This window comes from Atractosteus spatula, chromosome 6 (assembly GCF_055471065.1).
Source record: "Atractosteus spatula isolate fAtrSpa1 chromosome 6, fAtrSpa1.hap1, whole genome shotgun sequence".
Classification (NCBI taxonomy): Eukaryota; Metazoa; Chordata; class Actinopteri; order Semionotiformes; family Lepisosteidae; genus Atractosteus; species Atractosteus spatula.
In genome coordinates, this window is record NC_142711.1 from 40,291,580 (window position 1) to 40,312,218 (window position 20,639).

The window sequence follows — 20,639 nt, forward strand, 5'->3', positions numbered from 1 at the left end:
TCTAGGAGTAAACTGACGTGTGCACTTTTGTACAAGAAAGCAAGAACCAATTTTATTTAAAAATGGATAGAATCAGTCAGTAAAAAAATAAAACATTGCCAACAAAGTGGAAATCTGATATGGAAATACAAGTCAGCTACAAGATTTACAACCTATAGGAAAGTTTCTAGAAAAAAATAGTGCTGTGTTGATAATATAAATTGAACATACTGTATCTCTGCTGACACCTGCATCATTATACAGAAATGAACTTTTTAGTACTCCCATGTGTCACAGACCTCCAGAGGCAATTTCCACCTGGAATTATTCTGTTAAACATTTTGTAATTGTTTTGTAATTTTGTAAGTACAGACAGCAGAGGCTAGGTGTAAGGCATAAATTGGAGCTATAGAAAAACCTCAATATAATGTAATTTCTCATTTACCAAAATGTTGCATTACCATGCTATATTGTTGCGTAAGTGCGTAGATGGTTTTGCAATAGGGATAATTCTTCTGTAACTAGTTTATAAGAGTGCAAATCTTTATCTAGACATTAGGAATCTCTTTAATATGGTGCTAACAGGTCATTGACAATATCTATTTCTATTTATTTTAATAGTTATGGATTTTATTAATGAACTTAATCAAATCAAATAACAACACATGTAAAAAGTGTAAAGGCCATACAGGCAGAAGCTGTTTGTAGTTTAAAAAGAAATTCCAAGTCATAAATCTTCCAAAGACACCCACTCACACAGCAATGTCAATGTGAAAATGAAGAAGTCCCTTCAGTTAATGAAAGGTATTAATGTCACTCAAATTAATGATGTGTGAAGACTAATTGCAACAGATTATCATGAAGAGATGTTGTGACCAGCTTAGAGTCACACTTAGGCAAGTATATAACTTACCCCCATTGTCCTTCAGGTGTAGTGCAATCTTTGTGTCATCTGAATAATGAAAGTAGAAAAGAAAAATGTAAGATAATGTTATAATGATTTTCAGACCTCAATTTTTTTTCTCACCTGGGTCCTGCTTGCAATAAATGCAAAGGTATCAGACATATCAGTTGCAATAGAAACACTCCTATTTCTAAACATGAAAATGTTTCTCTTTGATTTATAACACCATCTACTTACATTCTCTAACATCAAGTCAAATTATGATTTATGCCTCGTAAAACCTGAGTCAAATTAGCTTTTATTGAATTTGCATTGTAGTTTTTGATGTGATTTATGAAGAATTGTTATAATTTGGAGTAGGTTATTTTCTGAACCCATTAACTTTGATTTTCCAACCTAATTGAGGTCACGAGAAATTGAAAATTAAAATGCATATTCGTCATACATTATGTAAGTTGCATTCCTTTCAAAAATACATTGAAAACATGTGGAAAATACATTTTAAGCATATTCTGTTTACCTTTTATTCCAAAACACAGCATTGAGGGATGAGATAGAATCGAACTACAGAAAAAAATCTGACACACTTGCTGTTATGAGTACAGCTTCCATAAAACATGAATTCAGACTGGAACTGTATTGTTTACACAGATATTATTTAAGAAATGTAAAGTAGAGTTGCAAGGGTACAAACCATTTCACAAACATACTGTCAATCAGTTTAGCCCTCAGAATGAATCACCTTGGTAAGAATAATACTTAAATAATTTAAACAAATATAATGCATTTTTAATGAAAATAACTATCAAGCTTAATTACAAAGTGCCTATCATTCAGGAAAGGCAGACACATTTCTGAAAATGAAATCATGGTTTGAGCATTTAACATGAAAAGTAATGCTGAGAACTGAAACACACTTTTTCATTCTGTTACTAATAATCCTACTTATTCATTATCTTCTTTATGATATTCCTTCTGTCCACATTACTAAATTGTTCATTTTTCCACATGACAACCGTGCTTATTATCCACACTTACACATTTCCCAATGTTTTAAAAATGATTTAGTTGTGTAGTCCCTTGCCACCATCATTACACAGCTATAATTCATAAACTGACCTACTAATTTTTCAGATCTTCCATTTTCTAACCACTTTATTGAATACAGGGTTGGATTCACACTGGATGGGACACCATTGCTCCCTCCATTGCTGGACAAACGCAGACACAAGACACGGTGACACATCATGTCAGGACCAATTTTCCCAGAAGCCAATTAACCTACTACTGTCTCTTTAAATTGTTATAGGAAACCAGGGCACCTGGAGGAAATCCATGTGAACACAGGGAGAACATACAAACTGCATGCAGGTAGCACCCAAGGTCTGGTGTGAACCCAGGGCCCCTGCGCTGTGAGGCAGCAATGACACCCCTTTCTAGTTTCTTTTCTCCCTAAATTATTTTTTACAACACAAAAAAGGGTGAAAATATATGTAACTTATTGAATCCCTTTTACTGTTGACCTTGTTTTATACAAGATTTTACCTTTCTGTTAATGTGACAAAAATGAGTTCTCATTAGGGTATCATTTCAGAAAGGTCTTGAGAACTCACATTGAGCCAGAAACATACTGTAATTGTGTGGGTGCATTAAGACACAGACATGAATAACAAAAAAGGCAAGCGATATTCAATTTTGTTGTAAAATAAAATATTGACTTAATGAATAACTAAACACTCTTCACAGCAATAAAATGAACAATAAAACAAAAGAAAATGTATTGAAAATGTATTGTGATACGACTGCAAGTATTAGATTTGACAGCTTCCTACTGTATATTATGCCAGCCATCAGAACTAATCTATTTCACACTGGAGAAGAGGATAATGAAAGAAGGAAATGTGACTTCTAATTCTAGGCTTCACCACGTCTTTCGAAATAAAGTTCTTTCATCTTTGAAGAGCTTACCAATCACAGCTTGTGTGATTCTTTGGAGTATATACAGTACTCTATGCAACATGTATAGATGGTAGGCTATCATGAAAAAACAGTCCATTGTAACTTAACCTTTGGTTTTTCCCACAGACTGCACCAAATTTGCAGGTACCGACTAAGTGAAAACTAAAGATGCTTGTACAGTACACTTGGGACGGCTACTCCAAACACCAACATGAACTCTACTGAGGCATCTAAGTGTTTCTTGCATACAAACAGGAGATCAGATTAAGTCTACTTGTTCATTTTGTTCACATTCCAAAATTTTAGAACACAAAATGTGTAAAACTAAGAATGCTTGCAAAATAGGTTTACACAAACCATACACCTATGTATGTTACTGCTCCCATCCTCGTGTGACATTTCTATTTATAAAGGGGAGCAAAACTAAACTTTATAATGGATTTAAAAGTTGTGCATTCTGTGTAAATGCATAAATGGTGAATGGTCCTGTAATGGAAAAAAAAATCCTGGGACTAGAGTACAGGATGCACAAAGACAGATTTTTATGATTTCTTTTATCTGTGTTTTTTTTGGGTGCAGATACATTTGGTTTTTTTTAAAATGCAGAATCACTTTTTATACCCTCTTTTGGTATGAACTATAATCAAACAACTTGATATACCACTACAGCTCTTTTATGTGGACGGTAGAACTGAAAGGAATAACTATACAATACATCCACTTCTTTTCACGGTGTATCTACTGTATGACAAGGTAAACTCCCTCCTCTCTGCTCTGAAACTCCCTCTACTCTTGTCAGGTAGAGTCACACTACTGATTTTTGGTAGAAATGTTTTGATTGCAAAGACAGTTAAATTGAAGGTATTGAAGAATGAGAAGGCCATATACAAGCAGTTTGTATTGATGTCCTAATATGTACACCATAACATAAGACACAAAACACTCCCATTGATAACATGGCAAACTCTCAGGTAAGCACTAGAGAATGACTGGTGAATGTCACTCTCATACAATCCCAGCAGTGCTCTGCCAACAGTGTTCTGTCCAATAGGGAATTGAGCAACATCAAAAGCCCATTCAGGGTCTTTATTCTTTCATAATACCCACTCACAAGCCAAGCCAGGGTATGAGCCCATCTTATACCCTGGTATTTATTAATGTTTCCAATGAACCATTACATCTGTTTATCTCACGGCATGCGGCACAACTGTGTTGCTTCATGCAATGAGATACAATGATAGTTAGGAGACAGATTTTGTGGATCTATAAAGGGAGTTTCCCTACTGATCACTAGGGAAGAGAAGAAGGACAGACTATTACCAAAATGATAGAGAAATAGAGCACAGCAGATGCTAAATGTCATGCCTAGGGCATTTCAAAATTCACTAGAATGAATCCCAGCTGCAGTTCCATATTACCTCCAACAAATGCCAATGCAGTTAATGCTTAGTTACAAATGAGAAAATTAACTTAGTGAGCTATGGAAAGTATTGTTAAAAGCATTAAAGGATGCTTATTTAATCAGATATTTGAACCCATGGAAAAATAATGTCTATAAATAATGCATTATTCACCCCAAAAATATCAGATGGCTGGCATGGGCTAAGTGCTGAAATCAGTCATCAGTCATTCACCCCACATGCTGTGTTTGGTGCAGTGGAGCTTTAAACTCTTATTTAGTATAAAAGCAAACTCCTAAGAATGGAACACATTGTTGAAGTGTTGAATTTCTGAATTGCCTGCACTAAACCTTTAGAGAAGCTTGTTAAAGTACAGTTTAGCTCAGCAAGCATTCATTTTCTTGGTGGGCAGGGTGCTTACAGGAAATCTATTTAAACTTTTTAAGAGGTCTTCCACATAATCTATCCACTTGTTTAAAAAATGACATAACGCAAAGACTACAAAATCTGTCCTCTTGAATGTTAACAATAAACAGATTGTATACACTAGTATTTGTGTTGCATTTGAAAGAAAAATGAATGATTGCTACTGTAGGAGCTAGCTTTAATTTATCTTACAAAAACAGGTATAGAGTCAGCACATGACTTGCATATAGAATTAAAGGTTTCCTTAGAGAATATTTAAATAATGAAACACAATTGCTATTACGGACATCATTTCAGTGAGTAATGGCATTTTTTATTTTATAACGCAGACAAAAATGAATAAAAAGGCACCCACATATGAACAAGATTATACTGTGTAATATTAATTCTCCAATCCTGATTTGAATGTCTTCCCTGTTGATGGCTTTTATGTAACAGGTCATAACTCACTCAGTCAACAGCAAATGATGACAGTTTATAGTGTCTTCTACAAAAGGCAATATGTACAGTATTATATACAGCTACACCAATGTATATTAATTTTAATGAATATTTACATGAATATTTACAATTACTCATCAAGTTTATTAAGGATCATAGCAGTCAACTGTCAAAGAAATTCTATTTTACATGCAGGCGGTAACCAGACAAGTTTATATGGAAATGACTATTACTATCAGTAATTGAACTGTAGTTTTACAACTAATTCTAATTGTCAGAATGTAGACTGCTACAAATATTGGATTTTTAAAGTTCGATACTGTTTAATGTTATGTTTTACAGTATGATATTAATTAATAAGATAAAAAGATTTTTCATATTTGTAATCTAAAAATGCATACACTAAATACGATCAGGCATTTACTTGTAGCAATCCTTAAGTAGAACATGTAAAACATGAATATGAAAAAGATTTTCTTATTCATAGATATCTCATTTACCAAATATCTAGGCACTATACAGTCTGGTTTTCATAATCATAAACCTTATCTTGCCCTCAGGAAACATTTCTTTGCATGAATGTTATTATGAAAAAAAACATGGATTTGCATAACTTTGAAACTTCTGTACTGAAATAAACAGTCAAAAGTCTGAGAACCGCAAAGCATAAAAAAAGCATATGGACCATATACACAACAGGACATAAACAAAGAAAAAATGTGAATAAACACAAACACTGTAATTCTGTTAAATTTCAGAGAGTGTTAAAAGGTGCTGTCTTTTCCCACCATCAGTTTTACGTCTTATTTTCCATTCCAGCTCTTAATGCAATTTCCCTCACGGGATCAATAAAGTATCTATCTAATTTAATTTTTACTTTATTATGTGATATTTGCTTAAATTAATTGTTTTCATGCATAGACATTAAAATCCCTTGATTCATGTAAGAATTTTTCCTAGATATTTAGAATTCAATTTCAGTATTAATGGAAAATGTGAAAAGTATGCAGATTACATGGTCAATGACATTTAGAGGTCACACTTCAGAAATTCTAGCAGTTTGTCAGTAATCTCATTTCAACTGTATTACAACACTCTTGAATCTGTTTTAGAACTTTGCATGGCTGTGTCATCTTCACAGCCACAGGTGGATTCCTTCTACTAATGAAGGATTTATTTTTCTGTTTTTAATGCTAAATGTAATTTATAAAATTCCATGCATAATATCCCAAAATAAACTTAAATCAATAAACTTAAATTTTACTCTAGGGTTCTTTATGACTTCCTAGATGTTTTTCTATGTTGCTCTTTTTCAGGAGATCTTGGCAGGATGACTAATCCTGGGTAGAGTCACTGTGGACTTAAATATTTTCCATGTGCAGACATCTGGCATTTATTTCCGTCTGTCTGACAGTGGAAAGATGTACATCCAGTTGTTTAAAAATGGTTTTGAAACCCCTTCTTGACTGATGTACTGCTCTTTTTCTGAGGTGTTCTGAAATCAGTTTTGACTGTGGCATGACGTGTTTCTACTAGCCTTTATAGTGAAGGCCAAACTCACTAAGTTTCTGATCATTATATAGGACATTCCCCAAAAGAACTGCTTGCTTACTTGTTGCTTAATTATTTAACCACCAGAGTCTAATTAGCCCCTTAATTGCGTTAAGTAAACAAAGGGTTCACTTAGTATTTTACGTACAACAATTCTTAATTATTCATTTTTTTCCTCTTCATACACCATTCCATCACAAAAAGATTGAAGTGGTTAATATAAACCTTTTTACTTAATTAAGACAAGACTGGTTTCAAGTAAACAATGGTATCATGTTAAGACATTTCTATAATTATATTGGAGGGTTACAGACTTTTTGTGCACTGTATCTATATTATTGATCATGTCTATTAGATAAGCAATTTATGCTCCACTGTTCAGTTTTACAGCATATTAGGGAAAAACAAAATTCTGTAATCTTTTATTTGGCATTCAGAAAAAAACACTTATTAAATTGATATTCTAATTGTAATTACTTGATTTGAAAAATATTTTCAACTGCCACTTCTGTCCAATGTAGGAACTACTCTGAATTCATTGTGAGCATAAATGGAGCTTTATGACCATTCATTTCTCATACATTTACCATAGATTTGAGTATGTTTATGAGTGTTTCATTGTTAAAACTACAAAAGTACCCCTTAGCTATCATTTCATACCTACAGTACCTGGAATATTGTGGCACACAACTGGGTCAATGAATTTAAAGACATTTTTTTGCAGTTTGTCAATCCACTCTGTCTTGGTAACCTGGCATTAAGTAGGTTCACTTCAAGCCTTTAACATTTTGAAATAGGTTTATTTAGAAGTATTTGTATTTCAGAGATGACCTAATCAAATTAATTGCAAATATTCTAGAAAAAAAAGAAAATATTCTAGAATAAAATAGCAAATGTTTGGCAGTAATTAACACTATCACTTGTCCCCCTTATCCTGAGCTTATTATCTTAAACATATTGCCATCCAGCCATCAGCTTTCATGATTTTTTTAATATGAGACATGTAATAAATAAAAATAATAAAATAAAATACAAAATAAATAAAAACATTTATAAGAAGTCCTTTGTCCCCTCTGCAACAAAACTACTCAATGAAGGTATGTAAATGTATTCCCCCCTCTACCTATTTATTTATTTTTAATTTGCCAAAGACAAATTTCCACAGCAGTGAACAATAAAGTATCTATCTATCTAATTCAGGAGTGGTAATTGCTGTGTCTTGTGTAATAAACTACATTAAGGGCCTGTGAAGATATCAGGAAATTAATAACTTGTGCAATGAAAATTAAAATACCTCCTGACTGGCTTAGCTGTTACATGGTCAGATATCTGCACTTCCCTGAGTGCAGTATGAGCTCTATGAACACAGGCTCAATCCTGGGTCAGGCCAATAACCAGCTGTGGTTAGCACCACTAACAGTAGGGTGAAATTTGGAGTTAGGGTGCTGTTGAGCAATGCACTTCTCTAATTGACACTGAATCGCCAGTAAGGAAACATCTACTGTATATTAATTACTGTATCTATAACATGAAAAGAGACAAATGGCTGGAAGGTGGGTAGATTGGAGGAATCTGGAGGGGTCTAGATGATCTCTCGTGTGCGGTGGAGGAGGATGGTACTTGAGAGGTTATGTGAAAGTGGTCAGGTATAACATAAATAAATATTATTACTAAATTATAAAAATATAAAATGTGCTGTACTGTATGTGAAATTGAGCATTTGTATAATGGCCAATTGTGTATTCAGTGGAATAAAGCAAAATATGTCCTAAATTTTTTACCATTTCACTCTATAATCAGATGTTTTATTGGTGTTATCCAAAAGATCAACACAGTTCTGATATCTCAGACAGTTACAGTAAGATATTTTAATTACTTATGCAAAAATAAAGCAATGCATGGTCTACAGCACATTGTGGAAACTACAGTATATGGAAACTATATTCTTCCCAGAAAATTTCAAACACAAGAAGTATAATTAGAAATTGGATACAACATGTAGTGGGAGACATTTAAACAAATCATTGAATTTTGCCAAATTAAAAATTTGGAATGGAACTTTGGCATTCAAATGCTTGCATTTTGTTCAGAAAAAGCATATTTTAAAAATATTGTAAAATAAATATTTATTGTAAAAATAAAATTTTCCAATGACATAACGTTATACTGTAAGTGCTTCATCTTTTGCCTACCTTCTGTTGGGATGCTGGTTGGAAAGTGAGAGGTAGAGGTTGAAGTGCTGGTTGTCGTGGTGATCCTTCTTCTTGGTGATGTTTTAGGAGCTATAGTTGTTGTAAAGGGGTAGAGCTGTGTGGTGTTTATGATGCTTTCACAGTTTTTTCCTTTAGCCTGCAAAGATAAGGAGTTTTCTTAAGATATTTTACTCTCTTTTATTATACAGCGTTATTTTTCCATTTTTTTTTAGTTTAGTAGTTACATCTGTTTAAAGGCTTTTGCAGCTGACAAAACACAATTAATAAAGAAAAAGAGTTCTCTTTAACTTAAAAATAATTAATGACGTTACTGTTACAGAAATAAAAAGGCTGAATTTCATGTTTTGTATTTTTCAAGTGATATGTTCAAGATTTCCTACCAATCTGGATTGACCTGATTCTAGTAAATTCTTATAATATATAAGCTAGTATTTAAAAGTGAATTGATATCCCATTTGGGGCTGCAAAGTTGTGTTCTGTGGGGAAAAGCTCGAGTAAAGGCAAGTCAAGGACTTAAATCTACCATAGCTGTCATGTTGATGTTTGCTCTGTTGGGCCCATTAAAACTGGAGTCAGATAAGGTTCAGTATTAGTTTAGGGTTACGGCCACAGGTTCAGATCCATCTCAGGACCAATATTTAAGGTTTGAAACAATCTGTGTCATCAAAAGGCTTAAAAATTAGAGTGCTGCCAAAGTGGATGTTCACAGAATTTGTATGCATTGAAAAGTGCTTTATTTTTTAAATACCAAGTTAACTGTTGGAGATGTTATCTGAACTTCCTCAGTTATTGATGGCGTTATTTACCTATTCACATTCATTTGGTAAAATCGAGAGAGCAAATCTGAATTTTATCTTTCTATTCTTAAAGGTTTGGGCAGTTCTTTTCTTTGGACAGAAGACTGGATCTATCCAGCCAATGGGTCTCCAGGTTCTAGTCATTCCAATGGTAAAACAGCCCTGCTAACAAAAAATCTAACTAAAGCTAAAAAAATTAGTAAGCTTTGACTCTGCATGACTGACTACTATCATTGTAAGAAAATTATATGTCTATACCTCATCAGGACAGTTGCTATCTACCCAGTCTTGGCGATGACGGTCAAATCCACTGGAACACCTGAGAAAAGAAAATATCTTTATTAAACTGCCCCATATTACAGATGAAGTGCTTTCGGATCCTTTGGACTGAAAAACTCTACAGAAATTCAAGCCATTATTATACATGGTGTCTCTTCTCAGGGAACTATTATCAAAGATGTGATTTAATTTTTAATCTCAATATATTTTAAGACTTGAGAGTTAGTAGCAATAAAAAGGGTAATCAGCTGCACATAAACCTTTTTTTAAAATAATCAAGCAAAAATGTGATTCAGTATTAGTACAAAACTGTGCCTAACATACTTAAACTGAATTTACAACTACATCTATACATATCAATTTCAGTATTTGCTACAGATACACTATTTTTCTAACAACACAGAAACACTGGGCACAAGATAGAACTACATCTTGTCCATCTCAGACCACACACAAGCACAAAGGGACTGTGTGAGAGCTGCCAATCAACCTACAGAGTACGTGTTTGGAATATGGGAGGAAACCAAAGCACACACAGAAAACCCTCATGTCTCAGGGAGATCATGCAAACTCCACATCGAATGTCCCCAGTCTGAACTCAAAGCCTGAGCCCAAGAGCTGTGAGGGAGAAATATGTACAGCTGTGTCACCTACAGTATATGCATGCATACCGAAGAATTAAAGAGACAAATTAATTTGTTCAAATGTTGCTACCTTGGGATGTTGTCACACTATACCTCTTCATTTTATTGACTTATTAATGCAACAGACAACATTTTAATTTTCTATCTTTTAACGCACAGCTAAAAGCACCTTCGTTCCTTCTCTCAGCTCTAATAGTTCATCCCCTTAATGCAGGTGTCTAGAGCCTTGGTCCTGGGGAGACCCAATCCAATTTTACAATTGAGTTTTGTTTTACAGCACTAAACCATCAGTTTCTGAAGACTTGGAACAACATTTTCGCGATCATTTAAGCAGGACGTTTGTTTAATCAAGAAGTTTATTAAGTAATAATTTGTAACTATAATCCAAGTAGTCTTCGGCACTAGAAGAGCAGTTTTTGTAATTGAATATATTACTTGCTTAATTCATCAATAGCTTACAGATGTTTATAATCTTTAGAAACAAGCGACCTACTCTATATGACTAACTCCACTTCTCTAAGTTGACATACAGTAACCAGGAAACATAACAATCTCTAGTCTAAAGATGCACATGCTATGAGTATACGAAGACTTTAAGCACCGACATTTAAAAGTAACACATTGAAGCTCAAATTTTCAGCTACATTGCAAAAGGCAGACTCTTTACCTAGTAAACAGTTGTAGCTGCATATATATACAGTATATTTATGAACAAAACATAAGATACATTTGTGCTTAGTGTCACGATCGCAAACTCCTCCTCTTAAGGGCGCTCCAGTCCTTCCTTGTTTTCTCTCATTACCTGCACCTGTTCCCTATTTCCGTTCCCCCTTAAAAGCCAGACGCAGACCTCACTCCTGGTTCCTCATTGAATCCCGCTTCATGAGAGCCCGGGGTCCTGCTGCGTCTGGCTCCGTTATGCTTTTAATTTTCTTTTCCTGATTCCCTTCGCCGGTTCCGATCCGGTTCCTGTTCCCCCCCCCCCCCCCCCGGATGGATCGCCTGGCCATGGACTTCTGCCTTTGTTTCTGATTACCCATTTGGATTTCCTATTTGGATTGTTTGGCCCGGACTCACTTCCCCTGGACACCTGCACTCCTTGGACACGCCCCCTTGTCTCCATCCCTTCTCCTGCATGACTTTATTCCTACTGTGTCTTCACCAACCGGATCGTGTCGTCTGCATAGGGCCCGGAAAGAACTGCTACGAGACACTTAGTCAGAACAAATTTGTAATTGGTAACAATGGTCACTGATTATGGTTTCTTCAAAAATAAATTATGTCCTTGCCTCTGCCTTTAAAAAATAATACATTTTACAAATGTAAGGAATTTGCTGTTAAAATCTTTTTTTCCTCATTTATTTACTGATGTGAGATGGTTCAGAACCTAAGGACCTAAAAATGTAGCTAAAATTATTATTTTACTAGGAATAATTTTACTAATGCTTTTGATGTAACAGAACATACTATGTTCAGACTATGTATAGTATATATATATTATGCAAAATAGGGCTGCGGAGGAGCTGGAACCTATCCCAGTAAGTAACGGACACAAAGCAGGATTCACCTTGGATGGGGCACCAGTCCATTGCAGGGCACACTCTGGACACAAACACACTCACACCAGGGACAGTTTTCCCAGAAGACAATTAACCTACCAGTCTTTGGACTATGGGGGGAAACCCAAGTGAGCAAGAGGAGAACATGCAAACTCCACAAAGACAGGAACTGAACACAGGGCCCCAACACTGTGAAGCAGCAATGCTAACCGTTGCGCACCTTACCTCTCACATTGAGCATAGTGCTATTTACATGTTTAATAATAAGCAAAGATTTTGAGTAGTATTGTGATTTCAGAAAAAAGCCAGGTACTCAATATTTCATATTTCAGTTGAATTAAACTGTTGATTAAGAATCTTTATAAAGAGAAAGTCACCATGAATTTAATTAATGAAAGAACAAGGTATTTGATGATAATGCCCGTTAAGTTGTGAAAACTTTCTTTGTCACTATCAGAATGACTGAAGGCAGCTTATACACCAACATACTATCTCTTAGCAATCGGCAGACTGCCCCAGACAAACCAGGAAAGCAGCTCTGTGAACGACAGGACTTGTCCTGGAAGGCTGGGGATCAACACAATAGCCTTGGACTGTCAAGTCTGCAAGATCTGCCTGCATAATTGAGGGCAGCCTTACTGCTCAGTGATAGATTTGCAAGCCCTTGAGCCAACAGGTTTTTTTTTTACATTTTGGCAAGCTGAATACAGCAGGATGATATAAAACCACACACTGCTAGCATTACAATTTCAAGAAAATGTCAAGACCAGCCTTATCTCCTGATCCAGGTCCAACAGATCATCTGTGCTATCAGCCTGCCAATGGCATCAACAGGAGATATTGCGACCAGCCAACGTGTGCCAGCTGGCTGCAGCTGCAGAGGAAGAGCAGTGGAACATCCTGTAGCAGTCTATCAGGAGGGTCATCAGCATGTGTGAATGCTGCTAGAATTTTAATGCTCAGGGAGGGTCACATTCTGAAAATGTATCATGATTCTTTAATCTGTATTTTTCAAATATTCTGTATATTTTGATATCCACGTTATGCTAAAAATATTTGACTAAGTCTATCAGACCAAAGAGTTGTGTTTCTTTAGTTTATCAGTATATTTCCAAACTTGATAGTACCCTATATCTGATATTTGTCATGATCGCTACCTCTCCTCTTAAGGGCGCTCCAGCCCTCCCTCGTTCTGCCTCATTCCCCGCACCTGCGCCTTATTCCAGCCCCTTTTCAGTTCCACCTTAAAAGCCATACGCAGACGATACTCGGGGCTCTACATTGACTCCCGGTTCATGTGAGCCCGGGTCCTGATGCGTCGGGCTCTGTTATGCTTTTAACTTTCTGTTCCGTTTCCCCCCGCCAGTCCCGACCCGGTTCCCGTTTTTCACTCACTCCCCCTGGACACCTGCGCACCAAGGACACGCCCCCTGTCTCCAGTCCCGTCTCCTGCATGACTTTTCTCCCATTGTTTCCTCAGTACTCTGGATTGTGTCGTCTGCATAGGGCCCAGAAAGAACTGTTTCGTGACAATATTGATATCTATCCTCAACATTTCTTATCTAAAATTGAATTTTATTCAATTTAAATTTATCTACAATACACAAGTAAAAATATACAACTTAATAAATCAGATAAATAAGTATTTTCTACATATCATTCACTGTATAATTCATTTAAATTTAATTTTCAAACATTTAGCATACTGTAGAGTGCCCCCAAAACACTGAAAGAAACATACATTCCAAAACTGTTCTGGAACTGATGGTTAAACTGAGGACTTAAGAGTTTTAATTAATCTCACCATACAGGTCAAACACAATTTAGCATGAAACTAGAAGGATATTATAGTCACTGATGTTTACATAGGTATCTAGGTATTTATGCATGCATTTGTGTTTGTGTGTATTTTACACCTTTTGAATGATTATTTAAAGGGAGAGACAAGCAGTGAGAGGTGACAGTGGAACATTACCCTTGGGACTAAAACCCTTGGGATATAAAACTGATGGTACTATCTTACTGGAATACTATCATACCTAACAATCAAAGAGATAAGCAGAATATAAATTAATCTCTACAGCTGCAAGATGGATGAAAAAACACTCTTGTCTATAACTATTATTTCTTCTTTAAGCTTTTTGTTCAGCAATATGTACTGTTCAGTGTTTGCTTTCCATTGTAAATGCAATAAAAACAACCAAAATGAAGTTTACAATCCTAAAACTAGAACTTAATATAATTATGGAAGCTATTTTGAATTGGATCATGAGTGTAAACTATAGTATCAGAGGAACAAGTAATAGGTTTATTCCATGCTGAAAAGAGAAGAAAGAAAACACTTTTCGGCTGTGGAGCCTTCTTCAGCTGTGAGAAAGACAGGGCAGACAGCAAAGATTAAATAGCATTGGAGCACAAAAGCAGGGAGAGTGGAGGAGGTGGGAGCAGGGGAGAGGCAGAGAGGCCACTCAGGTGATGCGAAGTGGGGAGAGGTGATAAAAGTCGAAACCTGCATGAGAATAGAGAACATTACACAAAAACAAGTCTGTGATTGAGAGAAAGGGGAAGGTGTGAACTTTCTGATGTCTTTCTGCCATAGGAGTTAAGAAACCCTTCTTTGAGAACATAGATGGAGAGATCAGTGTGATCATGGGCGTCTGAGGTGAAATGAGAAACAATGGGCTTGGAGAAATCTTTAATCTTCACAGTCCTAACTTGTTTTCTCCTAGTCTCCTTCTGGTTTCCCCAACAGAGATAGCTGGGCATTTACTGTAGGAGATACAGTAAATGAGGTTGCTGGAGGTACAAGAGGTCGCCTGGGTGATCCAGAATTGTCCTGAGGGGCCTTGAATGAGTGTGGTGTTAGATACTGTATGTACAGTACTTGCAGGTGATGCAGCGATCTCTGTTGCAGGGGAAAGTACCTGGTGTGGATGATTGTTGAGGGCGGGCGAGGGAGCTGTGAACAAGAAGGTTACGCAGATTAGATGGTCAGCGATATGAGATGAAGGGGCGTTCAGAAAAGAGGGCCCCAATGGAGAGATCATCCTGTTGGATGGAAAAGTTGTCCTTAATGGTCCTGGGGATAGAAAGTGTGTTAGGGTGAAAGGCTGACACACTGAATGAATGCAGTTGTTAGGCCGGGGGTTCCTGATCGAGTTGATGGTCCCAGGGGTGTTTTTGGCTTGGATGAGGGCCATGTCAATAACATGGGTGGGGTATCCTCTGTTGATGAAAAAGGAGTGCATTTTGAGTGCTTGGTTCTGGAAATCCATGTCATCACTGCAGAGTTGTCGTAGCCGAAGAAACTGTGAAAAAGGGAGAGAGTTTTTAGTGTGTTTGGGGTGAAATGAGCTGTACAGGAGATAGCTGTGTGAATCTGTGGGTTTGTAACAGACTGAAGTAGAGAGTTGGGGAATGGTTTATGGATAGGTTTATATCTAGAAATGGAAGAGTAGTGAAAGATATGTTAACTGTATATTTGAGGGACAGTTGGAAGTTGGTGATGCAGGAGTGCTCTAACTGGTCATTAGAGGATGTGGCAGCACTGACACAGTCATTGATGTATTGCTTGTAGAGGACAGGGACAAAGTTAGTATAGGAAGTGAAGAAGCGTTCTTCTACCCAACCAACAAAAATATTGGCATAGCTGGGCCCCTTGACCTAGTATCAGAGGTCATTCAGCAAAGAGGCACAACAGCAGAGGAGTGGTAACCTTTTTTTAGATTCTCTCTCTAGCTCTCTTTCTTCACCACAGTACTAATAGAGTTGTGTTTTAGGATTTAGTCAGCCACCTACAGTATATGCTAAAACACAACAATAATAGTTTACTGTAACCACCTGTCTGAATCAATGAATACCCATTCCCATTTTAGATTAATACCATGGTTCAGTAGAATCCTGTAATTATCTGTAGAATTGTATAGTATATCTATTTGATAATATAACTTTTAATAAATATTTTTTACAAAAACATTAGAGCTTTGGCTTTTCCTGGGAAATGCACAGTGCTTTTCTCTGACCTAATTTCACTGTTTGGACTGTCATGAATTTGTAATTGAAATGACCAGTGAAGACCGACAGACTATATGTTTTCTGAAGATTACCTAAAAAGTCACAGGACTATCTGATCAAAACAATAAATTGCACAGGGAATTGGCTGTTTGTTGTACTTTAAACACCACGTAATGTGAATTATAAACCTTTTAAAAATACTTTCGCAAGTTTAGAAATCTCTGATAAAAATCTATTGAAGATGAACCTCTGATAAAGCCAGTGTCAATTATAGGAACAAGTAAAGGTATATTCCATGCTGAAAAGAAAAGAGACATACGTTTTGTCACACCTGAAGAAGGCTCCACAGTCAAAACGTTGTGTTTCTTTTCCGCATGGAATACATCTTTACTCTTTCCTTTGCAGCTTATGCATTCTGATGCAGCTACCTACCTGAATTAGCATCAATTATATACCATGCTGAAAAATAAGACCACAAGGAATTATCTTAATGAGCCCTTTTTGTTACCTACATTTGGAACTGCTAGGACACAAAAAGAATTGTGGGTTCGTTTCTAAATTTAAAATGTATCCCAATCCCATTGTGTACTTTTTACAGTGTAGTGTCCCTGTCACTATACTGGGGCATTAGGACCCACATGGAACACAGGGTGAGCACCACCTGCTGGTCCCACTAACACCCCTTCTAGCAGGGACCTTAGTTTTTCGCAGGAGGTCTCCCATCCAGGTACTGACCATGCTCATACCTGCTTAGCTTCAGTGGGTTGCCAGTTGTGAGTTGCAGGGTATTATGGCTGCTGGCTAGCCTACTTAATATTTAAGTGTTTAGTGTTAACTCACCTGAAGGTCAGAGCTGTCACCAATCCCCAGAAGGATTCCCAAAACACAGATTTTCAAACATGGAGCTACTGTAGCACAAGCTTGTTTAATTTTGTCGTATGTAGAGTTTGATCTACTGTATTTAAGATTTAATTCTAAATTTGGTTAAGCTTTGCTGAGGAAGACAAACAGACACTTATTGTGTGGGATTTTTACAGAGGGAGTATGGGCATTTCAGAACCAGTGAAAATTGGGGATATTCATTGTTAAAAATACTATTTTACTACAGTATGTATAGCTATATTTATGTGGGTTCTAAATACTGTACATATGCAAGAGTGTCTGTCTCCTAAACATAACATTTATGGTAAAACCTAATATTGACCAGAGCAGTAATCATAATATAAAAAGTCCACGAGAAAAAATACTAATCTGTGCGTCGCTGTTAATCTCTCAGAAAATGCCTTTCCATATGATATAATGATATAGTGCCAATGGAATGGGGGAATCAGGGAAGAAACCTATTGCTGTGTAGCAACAGAAGTGCCGCACCTGGGGAGTGGGCACCAGCGATGGCCAGAGTCGTGAATGAGTAACGTTATCCCAGTGCGGACTGATGCCACGCACTTGTACCTTCAGGGTACAGGGGACATCAGTGACTGGGGGGACAGCAAAAAGCAGGACTTGGGGTGGATTGGACACTTGACTTAGACTGAACAAATGGAGAAGAGGGGGGGTGCAGAGTTAAGCAAGCGGGCATAGTGGGAGAAGGATGGGAGAATGTGGGGGATGAATAAGCTTCTGATATGTGAGGGATGGTTGACAGGATTAGGAGAAGTGGAATTAAAGAGCAATCCTCATCATGGCAAGTATGTGGAGACTGTTTTTGCAGAAAGAGGCTGAGGTTGAAGGGCTGCTTGCTTGAGATAAGGTAAATAAATGACTCCCGTCCTGGCTTGAAGGAGGTATATGGTCAAAGGTAAGGACTTGCAATGTTGAGTGCGAGAGACATCCTCCTGTCTCCAACAAGCCTGAAATTCCAAATGCTAGAAAATCTATACATAGAGTTGTGGGCAGCAAATATTTAAGAGCAACCAACAGAATTTTTACGTTCTCCTGAACTTCTGTTTATCAAGATAGTTTGTTGTGTTTTCAATGCCTGTTAGTATGTACTGTATGTCTGAAACTTAAGTGTAATTTTTGATACAAGCGACTGAAAATGCAATAAAGAAAAATTACCACATTGCCAAGAGAAGAGTATTGTGTATTAATGAAGCTGTTGTATTTGTATATTAAATTTGCACTGAGGAACTATGAGATCTTTAGAAAAGCTTTGAAAAGGAGAAATTTTGATGACAGTCTGCTTTCATTAAAAATGAAGCTGGTCTAAAAATACTCACACCCCTGTAATATTTCAGCTTTGTGCTTTCGGGATTGACACCGATTTACCACAACCCTCACCAGATCTGTAACAAACAGTTCTATCTGGACCCTCTGCGGACGACACAATCCAGAATAGTGAGGAAGGAATACACTAGGGAAAAGTCATGCAGGAACAGGGATGAAAACAGGGGGGCGTGTCCATACGGTGCTGGTGATCCGGGGAGGTGTGGCCGAGGCGAACAGTCCAGAATAAATCCAAAAGGGAGAATCCAAAAACAAAAGCAAAAGGTCCAAGGTTGGGAAATCCGTCCAAACAGGAGATAAATATGTAAAAAACATAACGGAGCCAGGCGCAACCAGGTCCCAGGCACGCATGATGCGGAGATCAGAAATAGAGCCACGGGTAAAGTGAGTGCCTGGCTTTTAAAGGTGAAAAGAAACAAGGAACAGGTGGCAGGAATGATACAAACGAGGAAGGGCTGGAGCGCCCTTAAGAGGAGGGGTTGCGATCGTGACAGCTCTTACTGATAATGGACAGATGGATTAAGATAGCCTTCTTTTGAATTTGTGTCTGCACTAATGTGACATATTTTAGCTGCAAAATACTCTCTCTCTGTGATTTTAATAAGTCAAATATAAAAAAACACAGAGTGACACATACAAAATTTCCAATTCTGTGTCTGCAGTGAAGTCTAACATTATCTATCACATTGGTTAGATAGAAAAGTCTTACCAAGTCACTCAGCAATTAGTGCTGGCCAAGTCTGGGAGTTTGTTTTGTTATTGTAATGGAAACAGAATAGAGTGAAAGACTGTTATGAGCTGCTCCAATTACTAATGTCTCCAAATGTTTTGCTTCCTCACAGATGAAGCTGTCTGCTCAGTTAGCCAAACTAAATTCCTACAGTTTATGCAGATTCTTTCCTCCCATCTCTAGAGATGTAGCTGGTGCTTTACCTAAATTATCCCCCGCATGACACACCGCTCATGTGTTTATTCTATCTTCTTTTTTCTCTTTGTGGCCATTTAAGACAGTTTAGTGTACACTAAGCTCCACAATTACTAAAGACAAGCTTACCATTCTCAGTATGTTAAAAAATAAATAATTAATATGTTCCATACAGTACATACTGCCAAGCAATATTATAAAAGATTATTTTTATACTACATGAAATAGATTGCTTTTTTCTCAGTTAGCTGAAACCTTGCCATGAAACTATTTTCATATTTTCATGTGGTAATATAGTTTCTCCAGTCTGCGGTTAATGGAAAATATCAGCTCACACAGAGACACAGCTGTGTCGCCTTTCAAGAATCAAAAAGCCAGAGGTCAGACTAATAAAGCAACGTGAAGTGGTGGTCCCACAAGCTCTCCTCTACCAACTGCTTATACAGCATTCCTGTAAATTTCTCCTGAAATACAAGTTTTTTTTCTACTAAACATGTAGATCTCGAGCTCTTGAAAACACTGTGTATAACTAGAATATTGCAGTATGATGTAAGGCTCTTGGCAGAATATCTTTTATTTGTTAGTTTTAATTAAACATCAGGATATCCGGTTAGAACTTGAATTTGAAGGCCCTTCAAAATTCTATAGGAGAGAAAAATGAACACAGTGCACTTCTAGTGAAACAACCTCCAGATGAGGAATCGTCCCATGGAGTATACTTTATTTTAAGATAACAAAATAACAAATAGACGTTTTTGGATAGGGAATGAATTTGCAAAATTTCTGGACATTTTTTCAAACTTTGATTTCAGATTTAATAGAAAAAGTTGCTGGAAATCAAAAATATGTTTAAAACATTAGGAACATGATCTTAGATTATTTTGCTTTTTTCCCTCTCATCAACAGAACTGGCCCAGTCGTGTTAGTTGCAACAGAATGTACTATATAGTGCCTTCCATAAGTACTGGGATGGTAAGGTGAAAATTTATTTTTGCTTTACAATGAAGCAATTTGTATATGTGATCATGTGATTAATAAAAATGATAAGAACATCAAAAATACAATTTTATTTTCTATTTAAATACTCAAAAACAAACTGATAAGGTATGCATAAAAAATATGCAGACAAGATACTTATGTATATGAGAGACTTACTGTCTTCCCCTTATGCAGGATTTACTTATATTGATATTTTAGCTCTTTCACTTTCTCATCCTTAAATCATGAGGTAAAAAATCAAAGGGGTACAGTATGATTTAGTGTAATTCTTCCAATCTGTTTCAGTCTATTCCACAAACAGGTTGCAAATACAGCATCGGACT

At 36.6% G+C, this 20,639-nt stretch overlaps 1 protein-coding gene across 1 annotated transcript in view; it reads right to left on the reverse strand.

Moving 5' to 3' along the window:
• Nucleotides 1–20,639, reverse strand: part of LOC148832880 (plexin domain-containing protein 2-like) — a 208,039-nt gene that overhangs the window by 24,706 nt on the left and 162,694 nt on the right. Inside the window, exons 10-12 of the mRNA XM_088919330.1 lie at nucleotides 9,929–9,989; nucleotides 8,853–9,009; nucleotides 893–931 (exon numbers count right to left, since the gene is read on the reverse strand). Coding sequence (XP_088775456.1) covers nucleotides 893–931; nucleotides 8,853–9,009; nucleotides 9,929–9,989 — 257 coding nt within the window. The remainder of the gene's footprint in view (nucleotides 1–892; nucleotides 932–8,852; nucleotides 9,010–9,928; nucleotides 9,990–20,639) is intronic.